The sequence below is a fragment of the Syngnathus floridae genome, chromosome 19 (assembly GCF_059516105.1).
Source record: "Syngnathus floridae isolate MCC-2025c chromosome 19, RoL_Sflo_1.0, whole genome shotgun sequence".
NCBI classification, from domain to species: Eukaryota; Metazoa; Chordata; class Actinopteri; order Syngnathiformes; family Syngnathidae; genus Syngnathus; species Syngnathus floridae.
In genome coordinates, this window is record NC_142431.1 from 5722553 (window position 1) to 5738409 (window position 15857).

General features: G+C 42.5%; 2 protein-coding genes across 4 annotated transcripts in view; both read right to left on the reverse strand.

Annotated features, from left to right (window-relative positions):
* Window positions 1-5562, reverse strand: part of gphnb (gephyrin b) — a 50590-nt gene extending 45028 nt beyond the window's left edge. Inside the window, exons 1-3 of the mRNA XM_088361004.1 lie at window positions 5432-5562; window positions 3814-3942; window positions 540-658 (exon numbers count right to left, since the gene is read on the reverse strand). The gene's annotated coding sequence lies outside the window, so the exon portion shown is untranslated. The remainder of the gene's footprint in view (window positions 1-539; window positions 659-3813; window positions 3943-5431) is intronic.
* The window catches only part of fut8b (fucosyltransferase 8b (alpha (1,6) fucosyltransferase)), a 99559-nt gene continuing 88944 nt past the window's right edge, over window positions 5243-15857 (reverse strand). For 2 of the 3 annotated variants that reach the window (XM_088361016.1, XM_088361015.1), the window contains 3 exons: window positions 13280-13456; window positions 13051-13201; window positions 10748-12211 (listed from right to left, as the gene is read on the reverse strand). In XM_088361016.1, coding sequence (XP_088217142.1) covers window positions 11873-12211; window positions 13051-13201; window positions 13280-13456 — 667 coding nt within the window. In that variant the 3' untranslated portion in view covers window positions 10748-11872. Of the gene's footprint in view, window positions 5561-5632; window positions 5820-10747; window positions 12212-13050; window positions 13202-13279; window positions 13457-15857 lie in introns of those variants that run through there. The other variant, XR_015854258.1, reaches the window with a different exon arrangement.

Consider the following 15857-nt stretch of genomic DNA (forward strand, 5'->3'; position numbering starts at 1 on the left):
CGCCATCACAATCGGGCTAGCAAACTTTCATGGTTGCCAAATTTAGCATGACCTTTCACATTATTACAATCACTTAGTCATAAAAGATTCTCTTTGCTGCTCTTTTTGGGCACAATAACTTGTCGTAGCTGAGCTAGAGAGTGACACAAGTGGACCCCCCCCTCAAAAAAAAAAAAAAATGTAAATTTTGAAATTTAGCTTCCTTCATCATCAAAGACCCTCATTTTGATAAATTAGCTGCTCTCCGACTGTGGAGAAACAACAGGATAGAAGGGGATGGTTACTATGGAAACTATGCAAAGAAACCATTTGAGATAGAGAGAGGGGGCAGCAGGAGCGTGTGTGAGCCAGATCAGGTGGGTGGTGTGAGGAGACCACCGTTGCCAATCAACAGGTGCAGCGGTAATATCGGGCCCCCCAAATGGGAATGTAAATTAGATTTTGCGGGATCTTGCCACATCAAGCAGTGGATTAGTCTGCCAAATAATGCCGCTGGTGTCAGCTAAGACCGAGTATGAAACTGAGGGCGCCTCACTTACTGTCACTGCCGCTTGTGGACCTCATTAGTCGATCACTCCCCAGCTTCACGAGAAAATAGTTCAATAGAATAGTAATCAGTAGACCTCCGCTGAGACTCATGTGTAGTTTAAAGAAGAGTCTGCAATTAAAAACATATAATTATTTGAAATGTTTGTCAAAGCAGTCATCGTATTGATAGTCTGGGGAAAAAAATATCTGTAGCGCCATCTCGTGGCTCTAATTTGAAGAAACCACCGCGCTCGTGGAAAAACAACCAATCAGAGACAAAAGATGGGTCAATCATTTGCAAAAAAATAGAAGTTTATACCAGTAACATTGATGACTTTATTTTCATTATTCTGTCCACTCGTTGCAACATCATGGTTGGAGCAGTGAGGATTTTGCATTCAGTCCTCATCGAGTGTCGGTTGCGTCACATTTAAAGGGAATTAAAAAGAGCCGCTTCGATCGGTGGCAGCTTAAGTCAACCGTAAACACTCCCACAACGGCGGAGCCCGCCCACCCACAGCTCCAACGGGCTTTTAAGTGGGCTGGAGGACACTGAATGTTTTGCGGTGAGCAGAAAAATGCTGCCTGGAGGAATGAAGCCACATGGATGTAGCTTAGCTTCCAATTACTCATGTCGTTTTTTTTTCTTTGGACTGCAAATTAATTCAGACGGATGTCCAGCATGGCCACATTTTCCCCCCAGCTATAATTTGCTGCTGATGTGGAACTCATACATTGCAAAGAAAAAAAAAAACTAGCCTGGATGGGTTCAGCGCCTCCCTAGCGTCAAGTCATTTTTTGCTGCAGCTAAAACGGACTTGATAAAAGATGCAAATGCGGGCGAGCTAGCGCACGTTCAAGGGCACATCAAACCCTGACAACGATTCATGAATCAATAATTCTTGTCAGATGAAATGGGAAGATAAAGGCTTGGCTCTCCTTTGGGGTCATTTCTGTATTCACTGGCTTTTAAAAAATAAAAAAATCACTGAACTTCAGAACGGAAAACCGCACAAACTGGAAAATATTGGAGGATTCATGCAAATTATTATTATTTTTATTTCCCATTCTGACAATATGAGAATATACAGTTCGGATAATTAGGCTTCATACTATTATTGACGACAGGTGTTCGTGCAAGAGGGGGTGACGCATGTGTGTGTGAGTGTGTGTAGTGCCACCTGCTCGGGTCCCACGACAATGTCATCGTAGAGCAACACCTGAGCGCCTGTCACACCTGATAGATGGAGGGCAACCACGCGGGCATACAAGTGTGTGTATGAAGTGAACAGTACTTGATATTTATGCTGGAGTTGCCACGCGTCATTCAACATTTGAGGAAATAAAAATCAAAGTATAACATTCATGGACTTGTCATACGAGTTACTTTGAGCTAAAAATGTGTAGAAAAATACAACTCAGAAGTTTCTCGTTGATTATCCAGTACTTTCAATCATGTGCAAAAAAATATTTTCAATCACCCGGCAACTGTTTTAAAGCATAACATGTCTTCTTTAAAGACCTACTTAGATCAACTTTGACAGCCCCACTCCAAATTGCCGAACGAACTGCTTTTCCTTATTTCTTCATCCATCTTTTTCTTTTAATTGTAACGAGGCCATAAAATGTGATGGCTGTGAAAATGAACCACGAGCAAATCATTGTCAGAGTTACAGTCCATTTAATCCGCCACCATTCATGTGTCAAAATGAGACACTTTTCAACGTCAAAGCGTGACAACGACGGCGCCCCGGAGAGGAAAATGAGGATGTGAGAGGTTTTCATGACATCATGTGTGTTTGAGGGATTATCTCCAGGTGGGAACTTCCATCTACTCTTGTGCTGAGTGACAGCATGAAGAGCCAAAGATGACACGTGAACCCAAGGAAACACAACGGAAAACAAAGCCGATCCGACTTAACGTCACTTGACGGTGTGAAAAGCCGAAAACGTGCTTTTGTAGTGCTTTGTTTGAAATTCATCTTGTCATCAATCATTTTAGTGACACGAAAGGAGAACAGGACATTTTTTTGGACCACGTTGAGACCTTGATAATTTTTATGTGAACATCTCCGAATAAAACAGCGATGCCTGTTCTGCTCGCAAAAGTTTAACCTTGGAGGACACAGGCAGGTGAACGACGACAAAAAAAAGATGGGGCAAAATGGGATAAAGTTGGTAAATACAATGAGGTAGGTGTACATCAGTTTGACAAGGTGAGCGGCATCTATCTGACAATCTTACTGCAGGTCCCGCCACACATACACACAAATACAGATAGCATCTGTTTTAGCCTCCACTCGCACAATTTCCTCTGTCCTCAAATTGATTTTTCCAATCACTAACAGAATTTTGCCCCTGCTGCTGCTGCTGCTGCCAGATTTTGTTGTCCTCTTATGCTTCTTACTGTGAAGAAAAAAAAAAAGGCCAAGTACCAGAGGAGCACAAAAGTTGGATCCAGCGTGACATCCAATAATCATGTTACCTCCGCCTGGCCAATGTGATTATGTGCTCATTGCTATTTCTCGGTCTCCCAGCGGTAAAAAATAAATAAATAAATAAATAAATAAATAAATAAATAAATAAATAAATAAATAAATAAATAAAAATAGTTGGCTGAAATTTTACTCATAGTAATTTAATGCAGTTTCAAGAAAAATAAATAAATATATATATATATATATATATGTCTTTAAAGTTATCTGTCTTTTTTTTTTAATTTTACATGTCAAATGTACTAGTGGTATCGATACTTAGTATCGGTATCAGTGACTACTTAAGAGTAAATCAGCAAACCCATAAACACTTTCCTCATTTGCCGAGGTGGTATAAAAACATCCATTGACTTCTCTTCAACGATGCTTCAGTCAGGGAAATTATTAGTCAGGTTAGAAGTTTTTTTTCCCGCAAACCGAAGAATAACTTGGAAGGCATTGTTAAATAAAATGACTCTGTATTGTTGCTTCAAGGTGAATGGCTTCCACTTAGCTTATCTCTCCTCTACCCATGCAAAGTTAAATACTTAGAGAAAGGTACACACCGCATGAAAAATGAAAGGATTAAACACGAGGGTTCAAATGATGAAATGCTGTCTATTTAATGGAAATTAAGCGCAAAGGGTCGATTCAATTAGCCGTAGCCGAGTGCATATAATGCGTTTCACGCCGGTCTCCACAGGTATACTATTAATCAAACAAATATAACCTTTCACCGAGTCTTTTCTAAGCGCCTGTGCGGGATTCTACGGCGACACACATATGGTAATAACGCAGCTTGTACACTAACCTTCAAGATGATCTATGAGTCACATGCCGCGCTGCCAACACAAGCCGCTAGAATCCACATTTTCTTGAGGTTGGACAAATGTGTCATCTGCAACCTTTACGTTGACACCATCACGTTTGGAAACGTTAGCTGGATAGAAGAAGAAGAGCAAAATAGGTTTGCAATTCTATATACGTAATTATGCAAACACTACAAATATCTATTTATGCCAGCAACGTATCGTGACAGCCAGAACAATTCAATGATTCTCCACTAGATGGCAGAAGCACTCACTCTCACGTGTAAAACTCAAGCATTTGTACGTTAAAATGATGTTGAAATTTGCATTCCGAGGCCAAATTACGACACATTTGTACTTGAAATACATGAAAGCAAAGCGGACTGTTCCCCAGACTCAAAAGGTGAAGATCTGAGGAAGAGGTGAGCCAACTTAACTCACTGCAAGATTTGTCAAATCACGTCATTAGACTTGAGATCAAAACTCACCAAGCAGATGTTTAAATATAAATAGTTGGAGAGTTAACAGGGGTGTTCAGCGATTCAAATCTCAAGTGTTGGTGGTCGACCTGCATTTTTTTTTGTTTCGCACAATCATGTAGCACGGCATGCAAATCAAAGTGCTTAAGGCTGGTTTAATTAATGATAGGTATGTCAAATTATGCGAGGCATTTTTTCCTCAATACGTGTTATTTGTGTGCATACAACATTTTTATTCGTTTAGACTCATCTGTATAAATAGCGAGACAAGTCAGCGGAGGCCATTACATGCAGCTCAAGGAGTTTCTGCATTATTATTTTTTTTGAGCACATTAAACTTTCATTCAGAATGGCCAAAGGCCTCAAGTAGTAAAGCTCGTGATGGGAAGTACGTAAGAGGCAGATGAAAGTCGACTCGGCGACAAAGTGGCGAGAATTATATATAATATATATATATATATATATATATATATATATATATATACTATATAAATTTGTCTGACTGAACTCTTATTATGAACTATTAAAACATGAATAGAAATACATTAATTATCATGAGGTGCTTGCTAGTGTTTTATTCATTTGATATTTGCATTTAATAATGCATAGCTTCACTGTAAACAAGAAATTCTACATTAATCATGGAATTAGAAATTTAAAAAAAAACACAATTTTAGTAGTTGATCAAATTTGAATGTAGGTATTGTGCGTGCCTATAAAAAATGCATCAGTTTGAGCAGCATGGCAAAAAAAAAAAAAACACGCTTAAATTATGTACATGCGTGATCACGTTTGTATGATATAATTCCCACTCTCATTTGTTCAAATCAAACTAAATGAAATTACAAATAAAATATACATGCTGATGAACCTGTTATGAATCACATGTGCATAATGGTACCAACGCCGGATTAATATTAAGAGCTATATGCTGCGTATCCTCCAACTTGCTCCCTCTTCCTTGTTGCTTTGTTCCCCAAGAAAATGTTTTTTTAATGTTATTTTTGGCCCGTGTAAATTATTCACTGTGCATTCTCCTCCATTTGTCTCCAATAGAGTCAGAGTCGCTGTTGAACTCTCTCCATCGTTCTTTCTTCTGCTTTGACAAACACACACACACATGGATAAGATCTGTCTTTACCTTATCTCAGCGGAGCCTCGATGAGCGCTCCCAGGAATATTGATCGTGACACCCTTGTGTGCGATTGCCCCCCTCCCTTTTCGCCGCAACTCTTTGGGGACAGCTTGATGAGGATTTTCATTGCACGCTCTGAGATGTGAACATGAGTTTCAGGCGACGAGGCACAGCGGCGGAAGCTTTTACATGGAGGTGGCAACGTACCTCGGGGCTCTCCAGAGCTTGGATCAGTCGTGGGAACTTTGAATGGTGCATTATTCATCTAGGATGAGGCCTGCTCGCTGTCTTGTCCTCACCCATGGGCGAGACAAAGCAGCTTGGACTAGTCGCCTGATTTTAGTGTAGGTGTCGGCTTTTCATCACCTGGAATAGGCTCCTGCTTCTTTTGACCCTGGACAAGTTTCAAAAATGGACTGTTTGAAAATCAGCACACTGAAATCAAACTGATTTATGGGAAGGCAGACAGTAATTCCATGTACTACGAGTAATTTCGACATGAATATGCCAGCTCAGCAGGATCTTCATTAGCGCCCCGATTGAAGGTTAACCTGTCAAATAGCACGTTCCTATCTCCAGCTGCAGCTGGCCTGCTTGAGCCGCGGTGAAGACCCTCCTACTGGTGCAAGTGGAGAGAACTCATTAGCTCACTGATTAGCCTTTTGAATCTCACGCTGTGCGGGCTCCACGCTGGTCAAACCCAAACTCACGGCACCACTACTGATTTTGAAATACTTTTCCAGCACGGCCGTGAAGGTGTGAACATTTAATGAAGAGCACATTCCTAGTGTTATGAAATCCTGCATGATTTAGAAACTTTCTCATGGTCACCTTAATTTGTTACGTGTAGAGTAATCACATCTGAACATCTGTGCATTTTTTTTTTTTTTTTTGCTCAACACATGAAATCAAACAGCCCACTCACTGTGCGCCTGATTAATAACGTGCTCACTCATGCTAATAAATACCTGCTCGTAATTCCAACCCGCTCCCCGTGGTGAGCGGGGGCCGCAAGGGCACGTGGGCAGGCGTCATTACTTCAATTCCTAACGCATCAAAAATAGATGTTGGACGATTCCCACAATGGGAGCAGATGTGTACATTGATCGTGACGGCGGCATCAACAAGGTCAGTGAGAAGAATAGTGATTGCGCAATAAACACTTACCGCAAAAACAATTGAGCCCGAGATAACAGAAAGGAAGGGGGGGGGCGAGGTGACATTTTTTTTTATAGGTCATCAAGATACTGAGAATAACTACAAAAGTGTACATAGCAGGTTAATGTCAAGACAAAAGCTTCGGTTAGCTAACGAGAGAAAACATCCATGATGCCTTGAGAAGGTCCACCTTAACAAGACAGGAGGGGAGAAAAAAAGAAAAAAAAAAACAGCAGCCACTTTAGAGAGATGAGAGACTTTTTTGTAAAGACATACAGATAGGCTTAGCGAGGAGCGCTTTAGTTGCTTTGTGGTCTGACAAATTGAAATAGCTGCTCTTTGTTAGAAAAAAAACTCCAAAAAACAGGCACTTAAGCTGAATCCTTGGGCGCCCATAAAAAATAAAAAAAAAATGCTAAAGGTAATATTTCTCAGAAGCTTTCTATAGTCTGACAAATGCTGTACGGTATACAGTAAGAAACATTGGGAAACACAAAGATTGGAAAAAAAATAGTCTTAAAGGAAACGAAGTGTGTTAAAAAAAAAAATCCAACTCCCGCTTTTTTTAGACTATAAGGCGCACCATATAAGAAAGGATAAGACGATTTGAAGTGTGTCTTATTGTCTAGAAAAACACTGGGATATTTTCTATTTCCCAGCACTCCATCCTGATTGATTGCCGGGGGGGGGGGGGTGGGGGTGGGTCAAGGTTCACAGCGACTAGTAGGCGGCATTTTGCTGTAGCCGCATGCTTTGCGTTGGCCGCGTGCATTTAAGACTCAGGTCATAATGTGCAATCAGGAGCCTTTTATGAGAATGTGCAAAGAAGAGCAAATTGCTTCTGCACTTAGCCGAGAGAAAAGGAAAGGACACCCATCGCGTTCCTGTCACTATATATGTCCGGGCACAAAAAGAGAATGATAATAATCACAGAGGAGAAAAAGACCGAGCGAAAAGCACCATTGTCAGCTGAATTCCTTCTTGGACTCGATCTGTCCGTCTGTCCTGCCCTAAAGATATTTCCGCATAACCGAGAGCGACGAGGCCATTTGTTTATTCCTCCTGGAGGCCGGACGATATTTTGTTATAATCACCGCCGTTTTATAGAGCAACGCACGACGATATTTGTGTCCCTGAACTGGTAAGCCAGTTTTTCCCTTTGGTGCTAAATAATAAAGTCCGCAGAGATTTGGTCAGTGTAGCTTGATGTAGAGCAGCCCGTTTTGATTATTAACCCCGACACGTTCATTTCAGCTAAGGTATTGATTTGCTATTAGCCCCCGGATGGTGTCAGAACACTCAGCGGCAGGTAGGGCAGCTTTGTGAGCTCGGGCCCCGCTGCCATTGTGTTGCCCCTGGCTGTTAAAAAGCGCCGCCTCCCTCTGTGATAAAACGGTATAAACGCCGCCCTCTGTGGAAGTGTTTTTTTTTTTTTATTGAAAGCTGAGCGACAAGACAGATGGCTTTGAATAGGTGAGTCTAATGTAAAAATGAGTGGAGGATGGCGACGAGCGAGATAAGCGGCAGCTGGCTATTTCTCTCTGGCTGTGTCAAGGCACGGGCCCCTAAATCACCTGTTATCTCCCGAAGCCGCAGCCAGACACTAATGGTCATCACGGCAGGCAGCGAGCCTGCTGGCAGGCGGCACGGCGGCGAGGCGAAGCGAGGAATAGCTGGGGATTCTCCGTCACCTTCGTGACTATGACACACAGAAAGTCTGCACACCCCTGCCAAGTTGATGTGATAAAAAAATGATCTTTTTTTTCACCAATAATAAGATCTATGACCTGTAGAATATGTGATTAAAAAAAAAAAAGCAAAAATAAAACACTGAGAATGGGGTTGTAAAAGTGTGCACCCCCCTCTTATAATTAGGGCTGTTTAGAATTAACCAGCACTACATTTTCAATAAACCAACTTTATAATTTGCAGATTATTTTATGTGGCTACATTTTGAATTAAGACACTGACTAGAAAGACAATAACAAACTTGAATTTCAGTCTAATATAACAAAGTGATAACGTTTGGCTTTCGTCTTCAGCGCCATGTGTGTTATTGCTCTCAATGCAACGCTTTGGAAGAGACATTACATTTTGTTGCAGGTGCGGTAAAAGCGGCACAGAGCTGCCAAAATAAAAAATAAAAAAATATTGCTCATCAGAGTCTGGAAGAAGTTTTATTTTGATTTTTCGGGTTGATCTTACTCGTCTAGGTTTTGTGATACGGTTGTAAAATATTAAGTCGCTAGCAAAAAATGAGCTGAAAAGCATGAAAGAGAATTTTTTTTGCTAGGAGGAAAAATGCAAAATAATGTGCGGCAGCAACTTCCGGGGACACCGAGAGCAAACCTGGCGTCATTTTTAGAGCATCATACTCACTCAAGTGATTGCAGTCGTCTGCCTAGTCATCAAGAACAACATCCCGCGGAGGTGAAGTGGGCCATGTGTGGGAAGTTAATAGCATCCAATTGTGTGACAGGTCAGCACTCAAAGCCGAGTTTGCAAAGTTTCACGAGTAAAGAGATTGAAAGTAAAAGAACAGCAGACTGAGTGGGCGAACATAAAAGCGGAAACGTCAACAAACGACACCTTATATCATACACATGGCTCACACTCATCTGCCAAGTTCAAGCGAGAAAAAAATAAATATACACCAGGATATGACTGAACATTTGCCAAATTACACAATGTTTAAAACGCTGGGCGGCAAACACCAATTAATAGAGCCTATCGAAATCAAACTCAAGTCCTCGTGTGCCTCGTTGTCTTCCCAGGAGAGATCCCATCAAAGTCCTCTCCATGTGCCAAACTAAAGCCTTTTGTCGCTCTTCGGCTGACGTGTGCCAACACCTCGCCAAAAAATTCCCTTTACAAGTTTACTAGGAGGTTTACAGTCTTCATCTGATAAATGTCAAGCGGGGAAAAGCTGAGTTGATTTAAGACCAATGGCAGAATGATGAAGTCCTTACTATCTTCCCGCCGCACAAAGGTGACACTTGATGGTACTCCAGCGCCACGTCGGAGGGCGAGAATCATTTTTATTTCCTCGCCCTTTTTGCATGAGTCGTTTGGAATGAAATCAGATGTCTCTTACGAGATTGATCGTCTGCAAAGTGATGGCGCAGACACTTAGCCAGATAGCATATTTTACCAACACGTATTGAACACAATACCTTAGAATTCAGTTTTTGAATAATTACCGATACCAAGCACCGATACCACTAGAATTTTGATACATAAACTTTCTCCCCCAAAACAATGACAGATCATTTTAAAGAAAGCCCTAAATCTACCAATAGAGCAATTTTACTTACAGTTGCAGGTACAGATGTGTGCTTGAAATAAGGCTGGTATCGGATACCTGGTATCGGTACTCACTCGTCGCTAATATAAACAATGTAAAATGTCACACTCATTGTATTGTTGATTAAAAATAAAAAATGCGTTAGTGACCCGCAAATGCCTCCGCTGTGTTCCCCTGCGAACAAAAGTTGAACTTGGAATGTGTTAAAAGGTGCTAGTTAAAAAAAAAACAATAAAAAATCTGCAGGCTCCATCAGGTTGGGCGGCTAATTAAGAGAATAATGAAGTGCGCTAACGTCTCTCTTAAACGACTTTGTGACAGCGATGAGCACATTTTAATTAAAGTGGCCTCCGGTTAGCATGTGCATTTGTAAAAACCAAGCGGGAACTGGCTCCCTTTTCAAAGGAGACATTTCTTGGTCAACACGCTCCAAATTAACTGTGGACTGTTGTCAAGCGGGAGGAAACCAAAACAATACAATTATTATTACCCACCCGTGCGGAAAACCTTCCACAGCTAGCTTTTCTTTTATGAGTATTTAATGAAGCATGCAGATAGTGAAATTAACACGTGATCTCTGATGGAACCCCCCCCCCCCCACCACCACTCCCATACCTCACGGAGTGAGAAAGCAACAAGACATCACATAAATAAGAAAAAGAGATTAGGAGGGAAGCAGGAAGTAGGCCAGTAGATAAGACCAGGAGGGCTACTGGGACACCAATGGCATGAGGCAATTTGCTAGGTGAAGAAAGAATGTTATGGATCACTGAAAAGACAAACAGTTGACCTGTAAAATATGACATTGGGACAAAAAACAAAAATAAATTTGCCAAAATAGCCAACAAGGAAAACCTGCGTTGGTTTCTCAAGTTTATTTCAATGTGTGGTCATCAAAGACAATGCCCAGGAGCATAAGTTATGAAATGATGGCTTTTGAGAAGACATAGCATTATTGTTTTTAAAAAAAACAAAAACAATTTTGCCCTTGTTTATTTTAACAGAGCAAAGTTTAAAAAAAAAAATTGAAAAAAGGATGGCCATAAGAACAGAAGACAGTTGTGGAGTGCTTCATTTGGCGAGCGTGTCGATGTGCACCATCCTAATAATCTGAACATTGTTCACAAGGGAGGGGGGGGGCGAACTTCCATTGTCCAAAGTGTCCCCACAACACAATTACACACATAAGCCCCCCTCCTCCCGTCCCCAATCCTGCATCACCACCAGGCACACAAACACAATTGAGTCCAGAGGCGGCGAAAAAAAAGAAGCAGGCACCAGGCAGGTTGCTCACGTGGCCCCTTAAAAGCGGCACACACATTCTCGCTATCTCACACACACTCTCTCACACACACGTGATACAGTACACAATGCACAAGCAGCACGCTTAAAAAAATTAAGACCGTTTAAAAAATAAAATAAAAAAATTAAAAGCACAGGGTGATAGATTAAACTTAATTGCACATGGGACGAGATGGAGGAATGTGGCAAAAAAAAGAATACAGTACATTCAGTAACAAAAAAAAAAAAGGCAAGTCAAGAGTGAAAAACCACAATAGAATTAAATAAAACACTCCAGTTTTAAAAACTGGGAGCGGAGGGGGGGTGATGAGCGGGGTGGTCCAGTCTTTACAGTAAAGTCCCGAGACAGTTTTTATGTTTGACTGATCTTTTTTTGTTTTTCTTGCTTTATTTAAAATCTACAGACTCCGCCTGAGGAGTAGTGCTGCAAGTTCTCTGTGACCTGACACAAGCACAAGTGCACGCACACACACACTCGCGCACACACACACATACACTGAGTGCAGTCCTGCCACGTGTGTGTGCAGGTCCTTTCGTCTCATCTAGCGTGCTTTGCAGGCTTCTTTCTTCCTTCTGTACAAAAGCAGCCTCCTTCCCTGGAAACCGCAGTCTACGGTGTTCTCCTTCTCATCTTCCGATGTTTGTTTTCTTTTAAAGTGTATTTTAAAATGTTCTCCCCCTTTTCACTTCTTGTGGGATTCCAACAGTTTGTCCGCCTCGGGGTACGTCGGGTACTTGACCGTCTCGATCTTCTCTTTGACCTTGTAGGACGGGTAGAGGCCCGTTCGGCCCAGTTTGCGGTTGATGCCCTTGGAGTAGCCGTCCCAGTGGTTGCCGGCTACGCCGATCACGTCGCCGGGCTCAAGCGGGATGTCCTCGCTATTGCGCGGCTGGTGGGGGTACACGGCGATTTGATTGTGGGCGTTCTGGCCGCCAAAGTAGTAGATATCGTCCAGGGAGTAGAAGTAGGACGAAGCGTCCGGATGGAGGGTCTGCATGATCTCGTAGGCCACGCGACACACCTGAGGTGGAACCAACCACAACTCAATACCGGATGGGGGGGGGGGAGTTTGTTATGGAAGGGGTGGGCCAATGATGTGAAATCAAATTTTATTGTCTTCACCATAAATGTCAAAATAATAACCAGCGATGGGAGAAGATGGCATTGAAGATTGTGACAAACATCCGCTTTCCCCCCCGTGAAACCCTTTGACTTGGTTTTGTCTGACGTCTTGTTTCCCCCGCGGTTATATTAGAAAGACGACTTCCTTTCGCAAAGACATGTACGTCTTTGACTTGGAAGTTATTTTTGTTCATTTAGTCAAACAGCTGGTAACTTCAGCCATCAAAGGCCATATTAACGAGGAGACTTCGAAAAAAGAGCAGAAGCCTGCTGAGGAATATTCTGGTAAATGAACTGTCACCATGGCAACTGGTCCAAACGTTTCTGCCGCTGACTGTCGCTTAATGCGCGCCGCAAAACGGACCCGTATTTGCTTATCGGATTTAAATATTGATTAATGTGCAGTCATTCGCTTGCTAATGAAGTCATAGAGAAATGATTACCTGTTAATAAATCGACGTAAGCACACTTGGAACGAGCTGATGAGAGGTTAAAACAATTTTTTTTTAAGCATCAGCTGAGATGATACAAAATGCTTGTTTCATTCCGGCAAACATTTTGAATAGTTTATCGGAATTTTTGTTATTTTTGACTCAAGGGTGAGTCATCGCGATCTGGAATCTGGGTCACAACAGCAGCAGGTTGCCTGCCAACTGCAGGGCAAATTAAGACAAAGAACCTTTTGGACAATTTCAATAGCATTCCAGGCTGCCACATAAGTAGCTTTAAATAACTAACCTGCGAGGAGAAGGTGCACACCAAGAAGTCAGTCTGAGAAAGGAAGTGGATGTCCAGGATGACTCCTCTCAGAGAGTTCTCAGTGTAACGGTTGTGAAGGCCCGCAGACCACGAGATGGAGTTGTCGCTGATGAACTCGTAGTCGGGATACCTGAACAAGGGCAACTGTGTAAAAAGGAACGTCCCAAAAATAGCAACAATGATAATAATGCCAAAAGAAATGACCGACTTGGTTTTGGCTTCCTGCAGCAATGAGGGGTCGTCGGTGGCGAGGTAGACTCGTTTCTTGTCCACTTGGCCATGCCGGGCCAGATGCTGGAACTGCTCCTCCACATGCAACATGTACTCCTCGATGGGGTGGAATGCCGCCTCCGTGCCAACTTTGTCTGTCCTCCTCACATGGACGCTGCGCAACACACACAAGGACAAAAAAAATATTTAGCAAAGGAGACGTGCATAGGCAGAGCTTCATGGAGCTGTCCCAATACTTTTGTTCCTATCTGTGCAGTGCCAATATTTTCATATAGGCCACCAAATGAATAGCGGTGACAGAAGGTGTTTGCAGACACGCAGGCTTGCTTGAATTTGGCGTATGTAGGACAAGCCAGGAGCAGAAATAAGCAACACTGTGTCATTTCTTCCAGCAATCCAGGACAGAGTGGGAGCAGACTGCATATATGAAAGCATAAAAAAAAAAAAAAAAAAAAAGGCGGGATGGGAGAGAACGCGCATACATCCCATTCCTCAAACTGATGGATACACAAACTCAATTTTTATTCTATCTCGAACTATTACATTACGAAAGCAACCAAGCGCATCTGTATTGTGAATTGTGGCCTCCAGGAAGGAATGAAAATTGCAAAATCTATTAACAACAAATAAATAAATAAATCTAAAAAAAAAAAGAAAAAGGAGTGGGCTCATTTGTTATGACACATTTGCAATCATGCTGTTGAAGGGTTCTTACCCAGTTGGCTAAATGGCTTACTTTGCTTTAATTGTGTTGATTTTCATACCATGGTTCATTTATTTGTTTGCTATGCAGAGTCTTTAGGGGCATGTCTCACTGCATGCTCTTCTAATTATCCACGCGGAATGACCGTCCGTTTGTCCGTTCCTCCGTCCATCCATCACGATCTATATATAAGCAGGTCACTTCACAAGTTGCCTCTTTGAGCAGAGAGGGGAGGGGCGAGCAGTTACAGGGGCATGGAGGGAGATGACAGAGAGCAACAGCACTAATTCCAGCATACTTAAGGATGAATTAGCCTTCTAAAAAACAAAAAAAATAGGAAGGGATGACCGGCTGTTCAGGTGGCATATAAAAGAAAAAAAAAAGGCCGACTTTTCATCTTTCTGACTCTGTAGTGATTGCCGTCACTCCCCCGATGGCTCATACCAGCCCTAGACATGATTTCAAAGCTCCTGTCTCGATTCAGGCTTGAGCGTCCCCAAAAAACTCAATATACACGAACTGAATCTTTTATTTACATGTGACGTCAGCACCTTGGAAGACTATCAAAAGGATTTAAACATCACTAGGCAGCTTTTAGAGTCTTTAGACAGATACACTATTGTCTTATTCAGTTGTTGCGTGATGCACTGTGCGAGATTTGCGGGGGTGGGGGTTAAAAAAAAAAAAATCAACAAAAAAAAGCACTTTATGGTTATGTAGCCACTTTCAGCTGAATATTCATTTGGTTCCCGTGTCCTCGTATACCCGCGATGAGTATTCTTGCTGCACGACTGCTAATAATTCGCAAGGCTTAAGGGGGGGAGAAAAAAAGATAAACCCCTCCTTTTTGAATCAAACTTTTTCTCTAATGAGCTACACATGAATTCAGTTGAGTGCCCCTATTCAGAATTCCACCAATGTTTTCCTCTCAAGTCAGTGTGATGTCAAAGCAGTTAAGCTAGCATCAGAAGCACATCTGTTCCACCCTCCCCCCCTTTTTCTTTTTTTCGATAAACAATCGGGCCAACTTGCCCGGCAGTCAAGAATGCTAAAAATGATACTTACACGTAAATTAGAAAAAATGGGAAAGGGATTCTCACCGATTGACAGGGAGGTGTGGTGTGGGAAAAGACAAAGAATCGTAACAAGAGATGTGTGGAGAACTCAATGAGAGCAAGAGGCTCGTGAATACAGATGTGTGCCGAGGGGGACCGTGAGGGAGAGGTGAGAGGCGGCGTGTAAGAAAAAAAAAGAGAAGTCTTGGCGGCGAGAACAAACGAAACGCAAGTCGCGATCAGAAATGAGTCAGAGTCGAAGAAAAAAAGAGGAGAGATAAAGGGGCGGAGAGTCGTGGAGCGCTCAAAGACACGGCAGCTGCTCTGAAAGGAGACACAAAGGCGGGCGGAATGCGACGAGAGTCGCCGTGGAATGAGCCGAGCGGGGAGGCGGCGTGAGGATGGCTTGAAGCAAAATGGATGCATATGCAGATGGAGAGTTGGTGGAGACTCATGGGACATCTTGAAAAGTTTGGTCCATCCCAGCAAAAGGAGTTGAAAGTCAGTTCCTGGCGCGGTGCTTTCTCGTGCCTGCTCTGCTCGGCGCTCATCATCATGCACGTGGGTGCTGAATGATAAATCTCCCATCTGGCTAAGTGAACGCCTTACAATAATAGCTGATGCGGGGAAGTGTGGCAGAAAGAGAATGGAGCTTGCAGGCAAAAATGCTAATGCTCCCCGAGTTGGGCACCTGGCAGCCATGCGACGAGGAAAAAAAACAAAAAACATCCATGCAGTTATTTATTATGGCCTAAATTCCGAGTCCAGGTGGCAGCAGTCTAAATTGACATGCCCGG